This window comes from Erpetoichthys calabaricus, chromosome 16, assembly GCF_900747795.2.
Source record: "Erpetoichthys calabaricus chromosome 16, fErpCal1.3, whole genome shotgun sequence".
NCBI lineage: Eukaryota > Metazoa > Chordata > Cladistia > Polypteriformes > Polypteridae > Erpetoichthys > Erpetoichthys calabaricus.
In genome coordinates, this window is record NC_041409.2 from 96,545,276 (window position 1) to 96,564,205 (window position 18,930).

Here is an 18,930-nt window from a genome sequence, read left to right on the forward strand (position 1 = left end):
TTTCTTGAGATAACGGAATAATTATATCAAGATGTCGAGAAAAGGAAAATTTGTTTTCTTGAGATAACAGAATAATTTTATCACGATCTCGAGAAAACAAAACTTAACCTTTGCTTCTAGCATTAGGCTCGTTTAGATTGCAACGCCTATACAGCTGAAGCCTTGCTAACCGTCTTCTTAAATGGCAGACACTAATGTTATTATTTTCTAAACTAAGGCATAAACATATTTCAGCCTTTGTCACCCCTTGATTGAACAAAAATATGATGCGCTGATCAATACAGTTCTGCTCTTCTGCCATTTCAAACAGGACGTGGTTTCAATAAGCTAAACATTAAACATTAGATACAATTATTTCATAATTTCGAGAAAACAAGATCTTTTGTTTTGTCGATAAAATTGTTCCATTATCTAGAGGAAACAATTTTAAAAAATAATGATATTACACGTCCTCTCTCAGTTTCCGTACTATCATACCCAAAAAGAACAAACTTATCAGACTCATGAGAGCAGAGTCACTGATATACAGGTAGTGGAGACCGGTGGGTCTCAAGTTCAGTCCTGGTGGTCCCTTGTGGCTGTTTGGTTTTTGCCCCAACTCACTTCTTCTATTAATTGAACTCCTACCTTAATTAAGAAAGCCTTTATTTCCCAATTTCTATGTTTTTTGCATCCATGCAGAAATTACAAACTGGTTCGCCTATATTTTTACTGAATGAAGCGGGAATTTACACATGCTATATGAGCAAGAATTCATTTTTTTTTCCTTTTATTTTATTTTTTTTTATTTTGAATGTTCTAATTATTTAGACAATTATTTACTGTTAAGCACACAAGTGGGTAACACTGCAGTTGCTGCTCTTTTCAGAGTCATTTGTGCTGGTGTCTGCTCTTCTGTCTGTTTGCTTCATCAGGCCGTGATCTTCAGCTGTCTCTGGATTGGTTAGCAGCTGAGTGTGAAACGGCTGGGATGGGAATCAGCACCTCCAAATCCGAGACCATGGTCCTTAGCCGGAAAAGGGTGGAGTGCCCTCTCAGGGTGGGAGGCGAGATCCTGCCCCAAGTGGAGGAATTCAAGTATCTCGGGGTCTTGTTCACGAGTGAGGGAAGAATGGAGAGTGAGATCGACAGGCGGATCGGTGCGGCGTCCGCAGTGATGCGGACTCTGCATCGGTCTGTTGTGGTGAAAAAGGAGCTGAGCCGTAAGGCAAAGCTCTCAATTTACCAGTTGATCTACGTTTCTACCCTCATCTATGGTCATGAGCTATGGGTAGTGACCGAAAGAACAAGATCGCGAATACAAGCGGCTGAAATGAGTTTCCTCCGCAGGGTGTCTGGACTTTCCCTTAAAGATAAGGTGAGAAGCTCAGAGTAGAGCCGCTGCTCCTCCGCATCGAGAGGAGTCAGATGAGGTGGCTCGGGCATTTGATCAGGATGCCTCCTGGACGCCTCCCTGGTGAGGTGTCCTGGGCACGTCTAACCGGGAGGAGGCCCTGGGGAAGACCCAGAACACACTGAAGGGACTATGTCTCCCAGCTTGCCTGGGAACACCTCGGGATTCACCCGGAAGAGCTAGAAAAAGTGGCTGGGGAGAGGGAAGTCTGGGCATCTCTGCTCAAGCTGCTGCCCCCGCGACCCGACCTCGGATAAGTGGAAGAGGATGGATGGATGGATGGACTTTGAGATTTACTGCTAATGTAAAGTGCCACTATAAATAAAATGCATTATTATTATTATTATTATTATTATTATTAACTAGTGAGGGCTGCTGTATCTCTGTTCAATCCTTTGACTCCTGGATGTCAGCTGCTCATTAATGATATTGTTGGTTTAGTGCTTCTCAACTCAGGATGTGGTGGGTGTTTGGGCTTGGAGGTGGGGTGATGGATTCAATTGTGTTTTATTTACTATATTGGAACTATTCAATAAATAATTGATAACAGAAAAGAAGAGTAATATTCCCAGGACCTTCTGTTTAGAGATAGAATTGCATTGTTCTTTACTAGAATAGGGAGCTGAACAACAGCTTTGAAGAAACATCAGTTTAAGGGCAACTGAAGGCTCTGGTACAGAGATACCAACTGCTGCTAATGGAAGTTTTTGCTTGCTGTTCTAGTAACAAGGCTAGCAGGAGGAAGGGGGTTGAGGTTGTAGAGAGAAAGAGAAACAAAGAGGTGACAACCGCAGTACTTGCTGGTGAGCCACCTCATCAATAGACAGTGCTTAAGACCCAGGAAGGCAAACCCAGAGGGGCGTTAGGGTTTTGGTTTGGTACTTTTTGTCCTGCTTTTGTAGACATCTCACTTGAATATATTTTAATAAAAATGACATTTGCACTTACTGTTTGGCCTCCTTGGTGTTATTCTCGGCAAGAAATTCTACCACAAGGGCCCCATTTAACACAGGACATAAAGCTAAGATCAGCTCAAAACAGAGAAAAGAAAAACTAATCTGGTGTTGAAGAACATATGTTGAGTGAGCGGGCACACCCTACAAATAAATCAGCATCCGAGGCCAGTTCATGACTGGTGCAAAATGTAAACAATTATTGTTATAATGTGTTTAGGCTTAACTGAAATTATTGAATTCTTTATGAAGGGTTTATCAAATTCCTCTTCTGCCAACAGTATGAAATCTCAGGCGTGAGATTATTAACCCACATCTCTGTTTTATTATTAAACAAAACTCAAATCAGCTACTGTGCAGTTTGCAATCAAGCAAGGAATTATTAAAAATAATATCACTGCTTAACTTTGGTGTGTGTCTCTATCATTGGTTTATACACAATAAATTTAACTAAAGCTTCTCTTTTTCAGCCTGACGTCTATACTCTCTATCAAGTGATAAAGTCTCAAGACCAGTGCTTTTTTTGTAAACAAAAAGCCTGCGGAACACATACGTTGTGTTTGGATCAAGCTTGAAGTACTGTGAAGGTATATAGAGGCCAAAAGTCCTACCACTACATGATTTGTTTATTTGTTGAAAAAAAATTACATTTAAAATTTGAAATTGAGAAATCGTCAGGTACTGTATAATAATAATAATAATTATTATTTACATTTATATAGTACTTTTCTAACTATTTAATGCTTTTTGCAAACTCCACGCTGGGAGGACCCGGGATTCGAACCCATGCAGCGTCACCATTGTGCCACCTGTGCGGGTGTACTGTACTGCACAATGTTGTGCTTGACAAATTACAAACACAGAATTTCTGAAACCAAAGAATAATAACCTCAAGTGAATAACAAGCTCTGTATTCTACAAAAAAGTCATTATGTAGTTTTGCAAATTGATCAGTGCTTAGAATTACCCTCCCCAAGATTTCTTCTATTTTGTTTTCACCTACAAGTGTTTTTTGGGAGATTTTTTCTTGTCTTCTTAGGGAGTCAAGGCTGTGGGACTGTCATAAAACAGTTAAGGCCCATTGAGACATTCCTTGTGTGATTCTGAGCTACACAAGAATTAAATTGTTATTGTTGTGCATAATTTAAACACATTAAAGATTTCTGAAATTTTCACAAGTCAAAAGTAAAACATTAAATATTAAGAGAGCTTTCTTCAGTGCTCTTGCAGCTTCATCCTTCAAGAAGATGGTCCAATTTAAGAAGTGGATCCTTATTTTTTCAAAGTACTACTTTGTAAAATCATAAACCTGCAACAACACATGCGATACTAACTACAAAATAATGTTTTTGTTCATCTTGATATTTGTCTGTTGTGTTTCATAGAAAGACACGGTTCAGATTTGCAAGAGTTGGGACATTTTTCATCCAGCTAGTCCATCAGGAAATAAATAAAAAAAATAATAAATGGTTTGAAAACTTCACTGTCTTACCTTCACCCTCTGATGATAAAGTCACTGCAGTCAACCCTGAAAGAAACAAAAAAAAAGAATATGAGACAAAATGTATAAAAAGAAAAACAAATTTACAAAGTGAAAAAAAGCTAATAAAGCCTGTAGCACCACTAGGACAGCTTTAAGGCCACTTCCACTTATCTGAGGTCAGGTCGCGGGGGCAGCAGCTTGAGCAGAGATGCCCAGACTTCCCTCTCCCCGGCCACTTCTTCTAGCTCTTCCGGGTGAATCCCGAGGTGTTCCCAGGCAAGCTGGGAGACATAGTCCCTTCAGTGTGTCCTGGGTCTTCCCCGGGGCTTCCTCCCGGTTAGAAGTGCCCAGGACACCTCACCAGGAAGGCATCCAGGAGGCATCCTGATCAGATGCCCAAGCCATCTCATCTGACTCCTCTCGATATTTCTAACCAGCCTAATTTTCTGGATGAGTCCTCACCTCTGCTTTATCTTGGTGGTCACCCCCACCAGCTCTTGTAAAACATCTCGCCTCTACTGGCATGCTTTTTTCTCCACAGCAAACCTCAAATTAAATTACTCAGTTTTAACCTTCTTGTGCAGTTCAGGGTTGTGCAGAGCCAATAAACATCACAAGGCAGTAAGCTACACCCGAGTAAGGGGCCAGTGAATCACAGTACACACTCATAGACAGCTAATTAGGACTTGTAATTTTACCTAATGCACTTTTTTGGTGTGTCAGAACAAAACTGGAATACCAGGAGAAGAAACACAGATGTCCAAACTTCAGACCTTGCACTAAGATTTCAATACAGGAAACTTGAGCTACGAGGCAACAGGATTAACCATTGCACCACTGCACTACATAATTACATAATTATACTGATAGTGGAAAATAAGGGGTGCTATCAAGCCCTCCTGAAGCCCAGAATATCACTTAACGAAGACAAAGGAGTATAACAAAGTGAACTTTTTTTTAATGAAAAACAAAACATAGGGAAGAGTAAATAAGTGAAGCAAAATCTTCTTCTTCCTTCGGCTGCTCTTGTTAGGGATTGCCACAGAGGATCGTCTTCTTCCTTAATGTCGTGTCTTCTGCATCTTGTTCTGTCACACCCATCACCTGCATGTCCTCTCTCACCACATCCATAAACCTTCACTTAGGCCTTCCTCTTCTCCTCTTCCCTGGCAGTTCTATCCTTAGCACCCTTCACCCAATATACCCAGCATCTCTCTTCTGCACATGTCCAAACCAACGCAATCGCGCCTCTCTGACTTTGTCTCCCAACTGTCCAACCTGAGCTAACCCTCTAATGTCCTCATTTCTAATCCTGTCCATCCTCGTCACACCCAATGCAAATCTTAGCATCTTTAACTCTGCCACCTCCAGCTCTGTCTCCTGTGCCAGCGTCTCCAGCCCATATAACATAGCTGGTCTCACTACCGTCCTGTAGACCTTCCCTTTCACTCTTGCTGATACCCGTCTGTCACAAATCACTCCTGACACTCTTCTGCACCCACTCCACCCTGCCTGCACTCTCTTCTTCACTTCTCTTCCACAATCCCCGTTGCTCTGTATTGTTGATCCCAAGTATTTAAACTCAACCACCTTCACCAACTCTACTCCCCTCATCCTCACCATTCCATTGACCTCCCTCTCATCTACACACATGTATTCTGTCTTGGTGGTCCTACTGACCATCATTCCTCTCCTCTCTAGAGCAAACCTCCAACTCTCCAGGGTCTCCTCAACCTGCTCCCTAAATAAGTGACGTAAAATCAAGTACAAAATTCTAGGAAAATGATAAACCTTCTGCCAATTTGTTCTTTCTATACGGGTTTTTGCCACTCACTACCAATCTAATCTCTCTTCCTCCTGCCCATTAAGTGCTCACATTAACTCTCCTGCTGACTCCATAGCCTTAATGTGGCAGGTCTTTAACACACCGCTCTGCTTTCTGTGCTGTCTGACTGACATTAGTGGTTTGTGTTTATGGTTTCCTCAGCAGGATGAAGAGACGGTCAGTCAGTTCTGTGGCTCACACAACTACTCAGAGAAGTAGCAAGCACTTCAAAGCAGTTCCTTATATGGCATTAAAAATCATATCTTACTTTTACTATAAAAAGACTGCAGCTTGTACACTTATTTATCTCACGCTAAATATCATGTGGGGCTTAAAGCTTATCTGAAGTATTGTATGTCATGAAGATTTAATTCCAGAGCTTACATCCTTTCCTTCCAAACTCCTAATTGATAAAAAGGCATAAATAAATACATGCATCATTTATTAAAAAGTAAAGTTTAAAATCACAGGGTGTAATGTGGTGAATGTTAGAGACTTGACAAACCCGAGTCAATATAAGTTTTACAAATTTTAACAATTTTAACAGCTCTACACCCTTAGCAGAGTCCTGGAGGGTGCATGGGAGTTCGCCCAACCAGTCTACATGTGTTTTGTGGACTTGGAAAAGGCGTTCGACCGTGTTCCTCGGGGAATCCTGTGGGGGGTGCTCCGGGAGTATGGTGCACCAGACCCCCTGATAAGTGCTGTTCGGTCCCTGTACAACCGGTGTCAGAGCTTGGTCTGCATTGCCGGCAGTAAGTCGAACCCGTTTCCAGTGAGAGTTGGACTCTGCCAGGGCTGCCCATTGTCACCGATTCTGTTCATAACTTTTATGGACAGAATTTCTAGGCGCAGCCAGGGTGTTGAGGGGGTCCAGTTTGGTGGACTCAGGATTGGGTCACTGCTTTTTGCAGATGACGTTGTCCTGTTTGCTTCATCAGGCCTTGATCTTCAGCTCTCTCTGGATCGGTTCGCAGCTGAGTGTGAAGCGGCTGGGATGGGAATCAGCACTTCCAAATCCGAGACCATGGTCCTCAGCCGGTAAAGGGTGGAGTGCCCTCTCAGGGTTGGGAGCGAGATCCTGCCTCAAGTGGAGGAGTTTAAGTATCTCGGGGTCTTGTTCACGAGTGAGGGAAGAATGGAGTGTGAGATCGACAGGCGGATCGGTGCGGCGTCCACAGTGATGCGGACTCTGCATCGGTCTGTTGTGGTGAAAAAGGAGCTGATCCATAAGGCAAAGCTCTCAATTTACCGGTCGATCTATTTTCCTACCCTCACCTATGGTCATGAGCTATGGGTAGTGACCGAAAGAACGAGATCGCGAATACAAGCGGCTGAAATGAGTTTCCTCTGCAGGGTGTCTGGGCTCTCCCTTAAAGATAGGGTGAGAAGTTCAGAGTAGAGCCGCTGCTCCTCCGCACCGAGAGGTGTCAGATGAGGTGGCTCGGGCATCTGATCAGGATGCCTCCTGGACGCCTCCCTGGTGAGATGTTCCGGGCACGTCTAACCGGGAGGAGGCCCCGGGGAAGACCCAGGACACGCTGGAGGGACTATGTCTCCCGGCTGGCCTGGAAACGCCTCAGGATTCTCCCGGAAGAGCTAGAAGAAGTGGCCGGGGAGAGGGAAGTCTGGGCATCTCTGCTCAAGCTGCTGCCCCCGCGACCCGACCTCGGATAAGCGGAAGAGGATGGATGGATGGATGGAAATTTTAACAATACTGCACCACAAACAAATCAAATGCCAGGCAGTGTTTGAATAACAACAAGAGTGACTGAATCAATGGATTAAACTGTGCATTCAGGGGAAAAAAACATTTTCAGACATACTATATATAGAAAAATAAAATTAATAAAAAAACAAACAAAAAAAATGTATGTTTAAGTTTATTTCAGGTTTATATAGTAAAATGAAATTGTTACTTGCATGTCTCCCACAGACTAGTGACACAGAAATAAAGAATACTACAACTTACATAAAATAAAATGGAGACTAATAGACAGAAGTAAAATATGCTTGACATTTTCAGTATGAGAAACGTTTGAGCAGAAGACATGAGCATAATTTAAACCTAAAATTAATAAACAGGTGCATATCCTGTTTATCTCATAGACTGTGCTTCCAGAAAGTATTCACTACACCCCATTATTTCTGCAATTTGGCAGATGCCATTCCGGGATGTGTTTTCAAGATCTACACTGATCATCTTGCACCAGTGTTCATAGTATTATTCAATCTTTCTTTTACCCAATCTGTTGCACCAACATGCTTTAAAAGGTTCACCATTGTCCCTGCACCTTAGGAATCACGTAATGGAGTCTTTCAAGAGGCTAGTCAAGAATTACATATGCTCTTCACTGCCGAAAGAGCTAGATCCATTACATTTCACATATCGCTCCAGTAGGTCCATGAATGATGCCTCTATATTACATAAAGCTGTAGCCTACCTGGACAACAAGTGAGAAAACTGTGAGAACTCTATATACATATACTAGACACTTAACACAATCAAATTCTCTAAACTCATCACCAAGCTCATGAACCTGCATCTGAACCCTTCAGGACAATAGTCCTCTCCTAAATGGCAGCAAGACAGAGCAGCTGCTTGTCGACTTTGTTAGAAAAAAGCTGAGACACGACCACCACTTCAGCTTTAATGACACTCAGATGGAGAGGGTACCTTGGTGTTCACATCACAGAGGACCTGACCTGGTTCAAGCATATTGACCGCTGGTGAAGTAGGCACAGCGGCATCTTTAGCACCTCACATGCCTGAGATATTTTAGGCTGCCCTCAATTACAATTGAAAGTATCCTGACAGGACATGTCACCACCTGGTTTAGAAACAGAATGCAGCAACACACGGCTCTGAAGAGAGTGGCCAGCTGAACTTATCATTGGGTGTGCTCTCTCTGACTTCAAGGAAATCTACACAAAACGATGTCAGACAAAGGCAAAGAAAATGATCAGAGACACCAGTCCTCGCAACAATGGCCTTCTCTTTGTGCTGTGGTGAGGGAAATGCTCCACCATCCTGTTAGTTCCATGACTTGAAGAACAAATTAAACACAGCTGCAATACAGTTTAATAGGCTAAAATGAAATAGAGAAGGGAATCCAAACAAACAAGGATTAAATCCATTTTCAGAGGGCTGTCACACATGTGCGTCTGTTGATCAGCCTGAGGGGTCTTCTTAGGTATGTCATACCACCCCAGGCTGAAAGGGAGCACTGTCACTAATCATGTTCTCTCCTATTCCCTCCGCAGCACTGTGTGGGCACCTGACTCCACCCCTTCCGGTCTCCCACCTATAAGAGGAGGTGTGGTAACACTTTACATTAAGTGTCCATAATTACACTGTAACTACTATGTAATTACCTGTATAAGTACAGTGTACCTATGAGTTATTACTCCGTACTTACTGTGTAATACAAAGTAGATAGATAGATAGATAGATAGATAGATAGATAGATAGATAGATAGATAGATAGATAGATAGATAGATAGATAGATAGATAGATAGATAGTGTGGTGGAGGAACGATCTCCTCAGTCTGTTAGTGGAGCAGGACAGTGACAGCAGTCTGTCACTGAAGCTGCTCCTCTGTCTGGAGATGATCCTGTTCAGTGGATGCAGTGGATTCTCCATTATTGACAGGAGTCTGCTCAGCGCCTGTCACTCTGCCACGGATGTCGAACTGTAACGTTATAGTTAATTACTCAGTTGTCATTGTTATTCCACAGTTAATATAATTACAATGTAACAATTTATCACTGATCCAAAAACAAGTGTACTTACATAGTTACATTGTATCTGTACTTTCAAAATGTAATAAAAACATCAGGGTATGTAACTATAACTCTTCAATTCCACCCGGGGGGGGGTAAACATTAACATTATTCAAAGTTATTGTCTGTCTGTATACCTGCATTGTTATCACTCTTTAATTTAATATTTTCTTTATCAGTATGCTGCTGCTGGAGTATGTGAATTTCCCCTTGGGATTAATAACAGTATCTATCTATCTATCTATCTATCTATCTATCTATCTATCTATCTATCTATCTATCTATCTATCTATCTATCTATCTATCTTATATAAACTGTGGAATAGCAATGACAACTGAGTAATCAACTGTAATGTTACTTTGTATTACACAGTAAGTACGGAGTAATAACTCATAGTTACACTGTACTTATACAGGTAATTACATAGTAGTTACAGTGTCAGTGCGTGGCACAGGACTGAGCTTCTGCACGATTAACCTTCCTGAAAGAACTTAACGTAAAGCCTACATTTGGCTTCCTTTTGTTTTGCTATTTATTTTTTCTTCCTCCGTGCCATTGAGCGCTCACACTTTTGATTCCGTTTTTGTTTGAAGTAAATGGGGACGACCAGCTGGCACCCCAGCATTAATCAAACAGACTTGTGACTCCTCACTCAACCACAGGGCCTATGGAGGATCCTTCCCATGCATGCTTTGTTAAAATAATAACAAGTAATAAAAATATATCACTTTTGACTAGTCCAAACGAGGAAGTGCTCTTATTTCGTGCCAGTTGTGCATGTCTCTGTGTATGCGTGCGTCATTTTGTCTAAGGAGACATGCGAGTTTTTGGAGGAAGGGAGTGAAAACCTATAATCAGATAAGCTGTTTAGAAGCTCAACGAAACCATGGCATCACTTGTGAAAAAAAGAAGAAGTGGCATGATGAAAGCCTGTGAAAAGTCAAGTATTAAATGTTGTTTTGGCACATCTAACAAAAAAAACTGAACAACTCATCACCATGTCATACTGGTCAGGTAACTAAGACATTCATTGTGATGTCCTCTGAAGTCTTCCCCAACTTCACAAAAAACAAACTACAATAATTACAAAATAAATTAAAGATCTGTTACAAACTCATAAGGCATAGGCATCATGACAATAGTAATAGTGCTGCAAATGACCATTTCCCAGGAGAGTGTGTCCTTTCTGATTCAACAACCTCTCAAAAACCATGACAGAAAACAAAGAAATCAGCCCTTTCATTTGTTAAGTTAATAAAATAGGAAAGACTAGTGTAGCAAAACACGTGTGTATGAAAACAGGCTTAATGGTACAATGGTAATGTTGTGTAGTTATGAAGGTCTGTCCAATAGATATGCTAGTCCTTACATCCCTCTGTCTTTGTGCATCCACAGTAGTTACCTTTGTTCCTCAGATGTTTCTAACCTTTGCAGTTGTCTTTCTTGTTTCCTATATAGAGAAGGTCTATTGACGTGGCTTTTCACTTCATCCTTGATAATATGAAATTGAAGGGCAAGTCCTCAAATCATTAATGTTTCTGCCTAAGGAGAATGAAAAAACATGGAAGGATTGAAAAAGAGGACCAACCTGACAGCTCATCGATGTCTAATGTACCTGACAGGTAACGGACTACCAGACTAAAGGTGGTTTAGGAATGACTCATGACAGAGAGAGACATGATGAGGTTCACATGTGGAAAGGGAAAGTTCATTCAAGTGTGTTAGTGGGAAGAAATGGCAATCCCATAAATCAATAATTGCTTGTAGGTGAATGAGATAAAATTATATCATCTGTTTGGGAGGTCAGGTAGTCTGGGAGCTCCTAAAGGAACCTGGCTCTTTATTTAAAAACTGGGCCTCATAAACACAGATATTAAATGGGGCCAAGAAATAAACATATATAGAAAATGATCACTGCTAAATATGGTTTAACAATATTGGGAAGTGCTTATTTTTTCTCACATGGATTCTGTACTCTGGCTTATTTCTTCTTGAATTAATAATAAAGTAATAATCTGTTATGCTTAGTTTGAGATTGTACTTGTTTAATTTCATAAATTGCATTATTGGCACATTAAAACAATCTAGAGGACAACAGGCCATTCAGCCCAACAAAGCTCACCAGTCCTATCCACTTAATTCTTCTAAAATAACATCAAGTCGAGTTTTGAAAGTCTCTAAAATCTGCCACACTACTTGGTCACTTGTTCCATGTGTCTGTTGTTCTCTGTGTGAAGAAAAACTTCTTAATGTTTGTGTGAAAGTTATACTTAACAAACTTCCAACTGTGTGTCCATGTTCTTGATGAACTCATTTTAAAGTCACCGTCTCGATTCACTGGACTAATTCCCTTTCATAATTTTAAACACTTCAGTCAGGTCTCCTCTTAGTCTTCTTTAAAGGCTCAGCTCCTTTAATCTTTCCTCATAATTCAACCCCAGTAGCTCTGGACTCAGCCTAGTTGCTCTTCTCTGGACCTTTTCTAGCGCTGCTATGTCCTTTTTGTAGCCTGGAGACCAAAACTGCACACGGGACTCCAGATGAGACCTCACCAGTGTGTTATAAAGCTTGAGTAGAACCTCCTTGGACTTGAACTCCACACGTCAGGGTGCTATATAACCTGACATGCTGTTTGTTTTCTTAATGGCTTCCAAACACTGCCAGTTGTTAGTGTCAAGTCCACTACGACTCCTAAAATCCTTCACATAACGTGCACATTCAATTTTCAGACCTCCCATGGTGTATTCAGACCTAATATTTTTACTTTCTGTGTGTAATACTATACATTTATTTACATTATATTTCATCTGCCACAAATCTGCCCAAGACAGTCTGTTGTCCAAGTTCCTCTGTGATGATCCAACAGATTCTCAATGATCTGCCAGTCAGCTAGCTTGGTATCATCTGCAAACTTAACCATCTAGTTACTTATATTCTTATCTAAATCATGTATATATATTAAAATTATCAGCCGCTCCAGCAATGACCCTTGTGGGACACCACTCTTGACACCAGACAATTCTGATAAAGTCCCTCACCCTCACACCATCACCCTCTACTTCCTGTGTCTGAGCCAATTCTGCACTCATGTACAAACAACAAACATCTTTTATTTGATGCCCAACCTCTCTTATTGTGCCTAATCAAATGACTCCATCACCGTTTTTTTTTATCTTGCATTGTTCTTAAACTTTGTGCTGCCTTCTCCTTCTTGTGGTCTGCTGTCCTCCTTGCTATTAACTGCCTTCATCTCTAAATTTTCTAATTTCCTGTCTGTGTTATATTCCAATGCTCATAGAATCATTATCCTCAATGAGTTCAGAATCCATGCTGCCTGCCCTTCAGTCATTTTTTTCCCAGCCTAACTGTTGGCACGCTAACTCAGTCTGATGGACTTTTTCTGGATCTTCTCATTTCTGAAGGACTTGTAAAGAGATATTTCATCATCTGAGTTCACAATTTCTAATCACTCTCTACTGACCTGTCCATTTCATCCTATCACCTTACCCCGCCATCATCTCCTTCCCAATGAGGCAGCCTCGTTGCCTCATCTCTACTTGGTTCCTCCTCTTTACAATCTACTTCTGAAGAGGCTGTCCAACTCTACATCTCCGCCATGACATACGTATATTTTATGTCTAGAAGCAATCATATTACCTGCAAAACTGAGTTTTCAGCCTATGTTCTCAACATGATGACAATATGTTTACTATCTGTGCTGCATTTCTCTCTCTGAATGTTTTCTTCTTGCTCACACCACTGACTATGTCACCATTAACCACAGCAATCTTCTAAATATCTCAAGCTACTCTTGATGTGCTCCTGCTTCTCTAAACCCATGCAGTCTGCTCTGTTTGGTGGCAAGTTATCATTCTTTAATTTAATATTATTTATTGTATCAGTATGCTGCTGCTGAAGAATGTGAATTTCCCATTGGGATTAATAAAGTATCTATCTATCTATCTATCTATCTATCTATCTATCTATCTATCTATCTATCTATCTATCTATCTATCTATCTATCTATCTATCTATCTAAGTTGAGCTCTCTGCAGCCTGCTGTAGTGTAGCAATCCTCAACATTCAGTTCTTCTTCAGCTTGCTGCCTCTGGATTTCTTAATTCAGAATCCTACCTGACTCGCGTGCAGATAATACCCAACTCACCATGAAGATCTCCCCTTTGATGTCCCCTAATTTCCCCCTGCTACAAGTAACATGAAACATTTTCTGGTAGAACCTGTGATTCAGCAAATCTCTTCTTACTAGCCCATTTGTGGCTCCTCCAAAATGTTCCTTTCACTTTGTTGCCTTTCAGGAATTCGCCTGAGCCATACCGGACAATTTGGGCATTGCCCATTCTGCTAGGTCTCAGCGGCACACAAGGCCTGCGAAGGCAGCAGATTCAACAGACACAAGAGATGCACAAAACCCCTCAATCTTTCATTCCAAGTAAGCAACTGGACTCTTCATACGAGGATCTGCCTGCACTAGATTGGCAAAAGTTTTGGGATGCCTGCCTTTACTCACACATGAACTTTAATGACTTCCCATTCTTAATACATAGGCTTTCATATGGAGTTGGTCCACCCTTTGCAGCTCTAACAGCTTCAACTCTTCTGGGAAGGAATGTGTTGTAGGAGTGTGTTGATGGGTATTTGTGACCACGAGAGCATTTGTGAGGTCAGGCACTGATGCTGGATGAGAAGGCCTGGCTCGCTTGCAGTGTCTGCTCGAATTCACCCCAAAGGTGTTCTGTCAGGTTGAGGTCAGGGCTCTGTGCAGGCCAGTCAAGTTTCTCCACACCAAACCTGCTCATCCATTTCTTTAAAGACCTTGCTTTGTGCATTGGTGCGTGTGCAGTGATGTTGCCATCCCCAAACTGTTCCCACAAAGTTGGGAGCATGAAATTGTCCAAAATGGCTGAAGCACTGAGAGTTCCTTTCACTGGAACTAAGGGGCCAAGCCCAACCCCTGAAAAACAACCCCACACCATAATCCCCCCTCCACCAAATGTTACACTTGACACAATGCAGTCACGCAAGTACTGTTCTCCTGGCAAGCACCACACCCAGACCCGTCACTCCATAGGGCACATCAGCACTGTTCTAGAGTCAGTGACGGTGTGCTTCACACCACCACATCTGACGTTTGTGCATTGCACTTGGTGATGTAAGACTTGGATGCAGCTGCTCGGCCATGGAAACCCATTCCATGAAGTTCTCTACACACTGTTCTTGAGCTTTTGGAGGTCTGTAGCTATTGACTCTGCAGAAAGTTGCCGACTTCTGCACACTGCGCCTCAGCACGCACTGTCCCCTGTGATATAGCGGGTCTGCGGCTCTAAAGGAAAGCCCGGTTTTTAAATAAATAATCGCTGCACTTGCGGCTTAAAGAGGGGGCGTGGTAGTGTGACCGGCACTGTTCCCAGGCGTGATACGGGCATGGGCATTTCTGCACTGAAGTGCCCAGGTGTGGAATTGCCCATGTCCGTAATTGATTTTGGGAACTGATAATCATCGTACTGGTGCCACGTTCCCATTATAAATAGGAGAAGCACGAGTGCGGAGGGAAGAGACGAAAAAAGAAAAGAATGGAGGTTAGTGGAAAGAGGATGGCAGGAGGTACAGAGAGCCGGTGTGTGAACGAGCGAGCAAGAGTAGGCTCGCTGGTGGTTTCAGGCAGCTGAGAGGAGAGCCCTGGTGGGGTGTTTGGCCAGCACTCGGGGGCAGATGGATTGGGTCACTCCTGCCGTGACCATGATTGCGGACGGCTTGCTGCATAAGGCAGTGGAAGGCAGCGGGAGTTGGAGGCTTGGGAGGTTGAAGCCCTAGCTTGAGCAACCTGGTCACTGGGGCACCCAAGTCTTGGTCTGGAGTGAGCCGTACGGAACCAGGGTTCGGAAAGCTACCAGCCCAGTAGGAGAAGGTCAGCTGCAGGTAGGGCGACTCCCCTGTTGCAGGGCCCGGATGGGAGAAGCAGGGTAGCCACCAGATAAAAGAAGGCACTGGGTTTTTAAAGGACTGCTTCCAGCCATTATTGATTTTGACCTTGGTTTTAAATGGATTTCTTCATTGAACCTCCACATTTCTCCCTGGTTTTATGGTTTATTAATGTATTGACTTTGAGCACAAGGGGGAATCAGAGGTGACCTGACATCTTGCTGAGACCCTCTCTGTGTATCTCTGTATAGCTCTCAAGCAACAGAGCACGAAAGTAGACTCCAGCCTGAAAAGAAACCCGTAATTCAAAGGTTGATAACCAGGACGGAGAGAATAACTTGCCTATTAGAGGACACTCATAACTGGAAGTGACTTTAGTCCAGTTCAAAGAAGATTCAACTTTCCTTTAAAACGACATGCACCCCATCTCTGAAATGGAGAAGCAAAGAGAAGCTTGGAGAACTGGGAATTGAAAAACACACTCACTGATATATTCTAGGGAATCCAAGAGAACTGTGGGACTCTTCCCTGGGGCACTCCACCCACATTCTCCAAAATGATCTCTTAAAATCTTCTCTCAGAAACTAACAAGCTGTGTGCCGCCCTCTCCATGAGGAAGTGAAAAGGTGAAATTCTCTTCTCTTTGTGGACCAGAAGCTGAGATCCACTCTGTCAAGCTAAAGCCGTGTGCCAGTAGTCTGATATGGCAGAGAAGCAGCCATTACTTCAAGAAAGAAAGAATTAACATCGTCAAGATGAATATCCTTTCTAAGCTTCTTTTTCTATTTCTAAACATTCCAATAAACAACAATAAATCATTTTTTAAGAAATTAGATTCAATCATAACCTCATCTGGAATTCAAAGCATCCACGTATCCAAAGGGCGACCCTACAAAGATCTAAGACAGAAGGTGGCATGGCTCTACCTAACTTTCAGTTTCATAACTGGGCGGCAAATATACAAACTATAAAACAACCTGGACATGGACAGAAATAGAGGAACAGACTCAGGCTTGGTCCACAATAGAAATAAAATCCTGCAGTACTTCTATATATTCCTTGCTTTGTACCCCAATGAGTATAAGTCATCACCAATATGCTAACAACCCAGTAGTGATTCACTCACCTCCCACCAGCCTCTATTCCGGAAAAAATATTGCTGTCTCGAGGACTCGGACAGCATTTCTGTAATATACAAATGTCCCTCCCTTTCAAAGATCCGAGTACAGTGGGGAAAGGATCTCTCACTCAACATCTCAGAAAAGGAGTGGAAGGTAGCAATGCAAAGAATTCATTCAAGCTCCATATGTGCAAAGCATACAATTATTCAACTCAAAATATATATATCCGACTTTCAGACGGCTTCAAGGAGATTCTGGTCCACCATCTGGCATCTCAGGAGGGGGAAGCAGTGCAGTGTCAACACTGTATATGGTGGGGATGGTGCGCTGCTGACCTCGACTCGGGACGTTGTGGGTTGGTGGGCGGAGTACTTCAAAGACCTCCTCAATCCCACTAACATGCCTTCCAATGAGGAAGCAGAGCCTGGGGACTCGGAAGTGGGCTCCCCCATCTCTGGGACTGAGGTCACCGAGGTGGTCAAAAAACTCCTTGGTGGCAGGGTCCCAGGGGTGGATGAGATACGCCCGGAATTCCTCAAGGCTCTGGATGTTGTAGGACTGTCTTGATTGACACGCCTCTGCAACATCACATGGAGATCAGGGACAGTGCCTCTGGATTGGCAGACCGGGGTGGTGGTCCCCCTCTTTAAGAAAGGAGACCGGAGGGTGTGTTCCAGCTACAGAGGGATCACACTCCTCAGCCTCCCTGGAAAAGTCTATTTGGGGGTCCAGGAGAGGAGGGTCAGTCAGATAGTCGACGGGGGAAACCCAGGACACGCTGGAGTGACTATGTCTCTCAGCTGGCCTGGGAATGCCTTGGGATTCCCCCGGAAGAGCTAGAAGAAGTGGCCGGGGAGAGCCAAGTCTGGGTATTTCTGCTCAAGCTGCTGCCCCCACGACCCGACCTCGGATAAGTGGAAGAAGATGGATGGATGGATGAAAATTATATATCTATCACATCTGTCCAAAATGTTTCCAGGGCAAGATTAAACCTGCTGCAATTGAGTTCCAGCCTCACTGGGTCACATGTTTTGGGTGTGCACCAAATTAACATCATTCTGGAACAAAATCTTTAAATGCCTCTCAGACAGCCTTGGAGTCACAATCCCTCCTAATCCACTAACAGCTGTGTTTGGTGGGCTCACAGAGGGCTTAAAGTGGAGAACGACAAACAAACTGTGATTGCCTTTACTACACTATTGGCATGTAGACTTATCTCGCTCAACTGAAAGAATCCTAACTCTCCTATTCTAAGTGGGTAACTGATGTTATATACTATTTTAAACTGGAAAAAAACAAATTCTCACTTAGAGGATCTGTGCAGAACTTTTTCAAAACCTAAGGATCTAATCAATAACATTTTAGAATAAACATTTAAATTGAGGAAGCAGGTCAATACAGCTAAAGCCACGAGACATCAAAGTCATCAGTAGAACTAGACACATGAAAGCCATAAACTTAAAATACACTGCAAACTTAAAAACTAAATAAGATAAACCAAAGAAATAAACAGCAGCATTTCCAGTAGTTTAGCCAGCGTTAGTAGGGGTCGAGTCTGATTAGCACTGCTGAGATCAGCATCCCTCATTTATTTGACATTTCTCGGTGCTCACAACTTCATTTTCTGTCAAAACGCTTTCCTTATAATGAGAGCAGATCAATTGTGAGGATGCCAGAACCAATTAACTATGAAAGAATAAAAAAGTAAACTATGTACTTACAAAGAAGCAGGTGAAGTTCAATGGCCCGCATTCTTCAGTTGTGAATTAGGAGAACTGACCAGGCTGAAAATCTTTTAACGGAAGCCATTCTGTTGAAGTTTTGGGTATTTCAGGAAATGACGACAGGCCACAATGCTGACACTGTGAAAAACCACATTGAATGTTTCGCTGTTTTCATCTTTCTTTATGTTAATTTACAAAGTGTATTTTTTGCTTGCAGTGCTAAAACAGTACTTTACTCTTCCGTTATTTTGTCATGGTATTCAGTTTATTTTTATATATTCAACTTCCTATTCATACGCTGACTGCTAAACACATTTGCAAAGGTTACAAACTTAAATGAAAACATACCATTAATATGTACAGTATGTGTATATGCACAGTATATAATAGATTATATACAATTATATATACACATATATATGTGCCCTCCATAATATTTTGCAATTCTCCTTGATTTCCCCCCTCTGCTCCACAGTTTAAAATAACAAATCAAATGCTTCAAACTTGTGATTAAAGAGCACATTTCAGACTTTCATTTAACGGGATTGGCACACATGACACTTTTTCAACATGATCCTCCCATTTCAGGGCATCATAATGGGCACACAGCAATGGCAGGTCTATTTAAGCCATTGTCATATTTAGTACTTTGTCGCGTATCCCTCACATGCAATGACTGCCTGAAGTCTGAGATTCATAGACGTC

The 18,930-nt window shown here is 42.3% G+C and overlaps 1 protein-coding gene across 3 annotated transcripts in view; it reads right to left on the reverse strand.

Annotated features, from left to right (window-relative positions):
* Window positions 1-18,930, reverse strand: part of LOC114666576 (Fc receptor-like protein 2) — a 137,312-nt gene that overhangs the window by 23,147 nt on the left and 95,235 nt on the right. Inside the window, exons 1-2 of one of the 3 annotated variants that reach the window (XM_051920043.1) lie at window positions 18,223-18,325; window positions 3,839-3,874 (exon numbers count right to left, since the gene is read on the reverse strand). The exons of the other annotated variants lie outside the window; for them this stretch is intronic. Coding sequence (XP_051776003.1) covers window positions 3,839-3,874; window positions 18,223-18,253 — 67 coding nt within the window. The 5' untranslated portion in view covers window positions 18,254-18,325. Of the gene's footprint in view, window positions 1-3,838; window positions 3,875-18,222; window positions 18,326-18,930 lie in introns of those variants that run through there. 3 annotated transcript variants of the gene reach the window in all.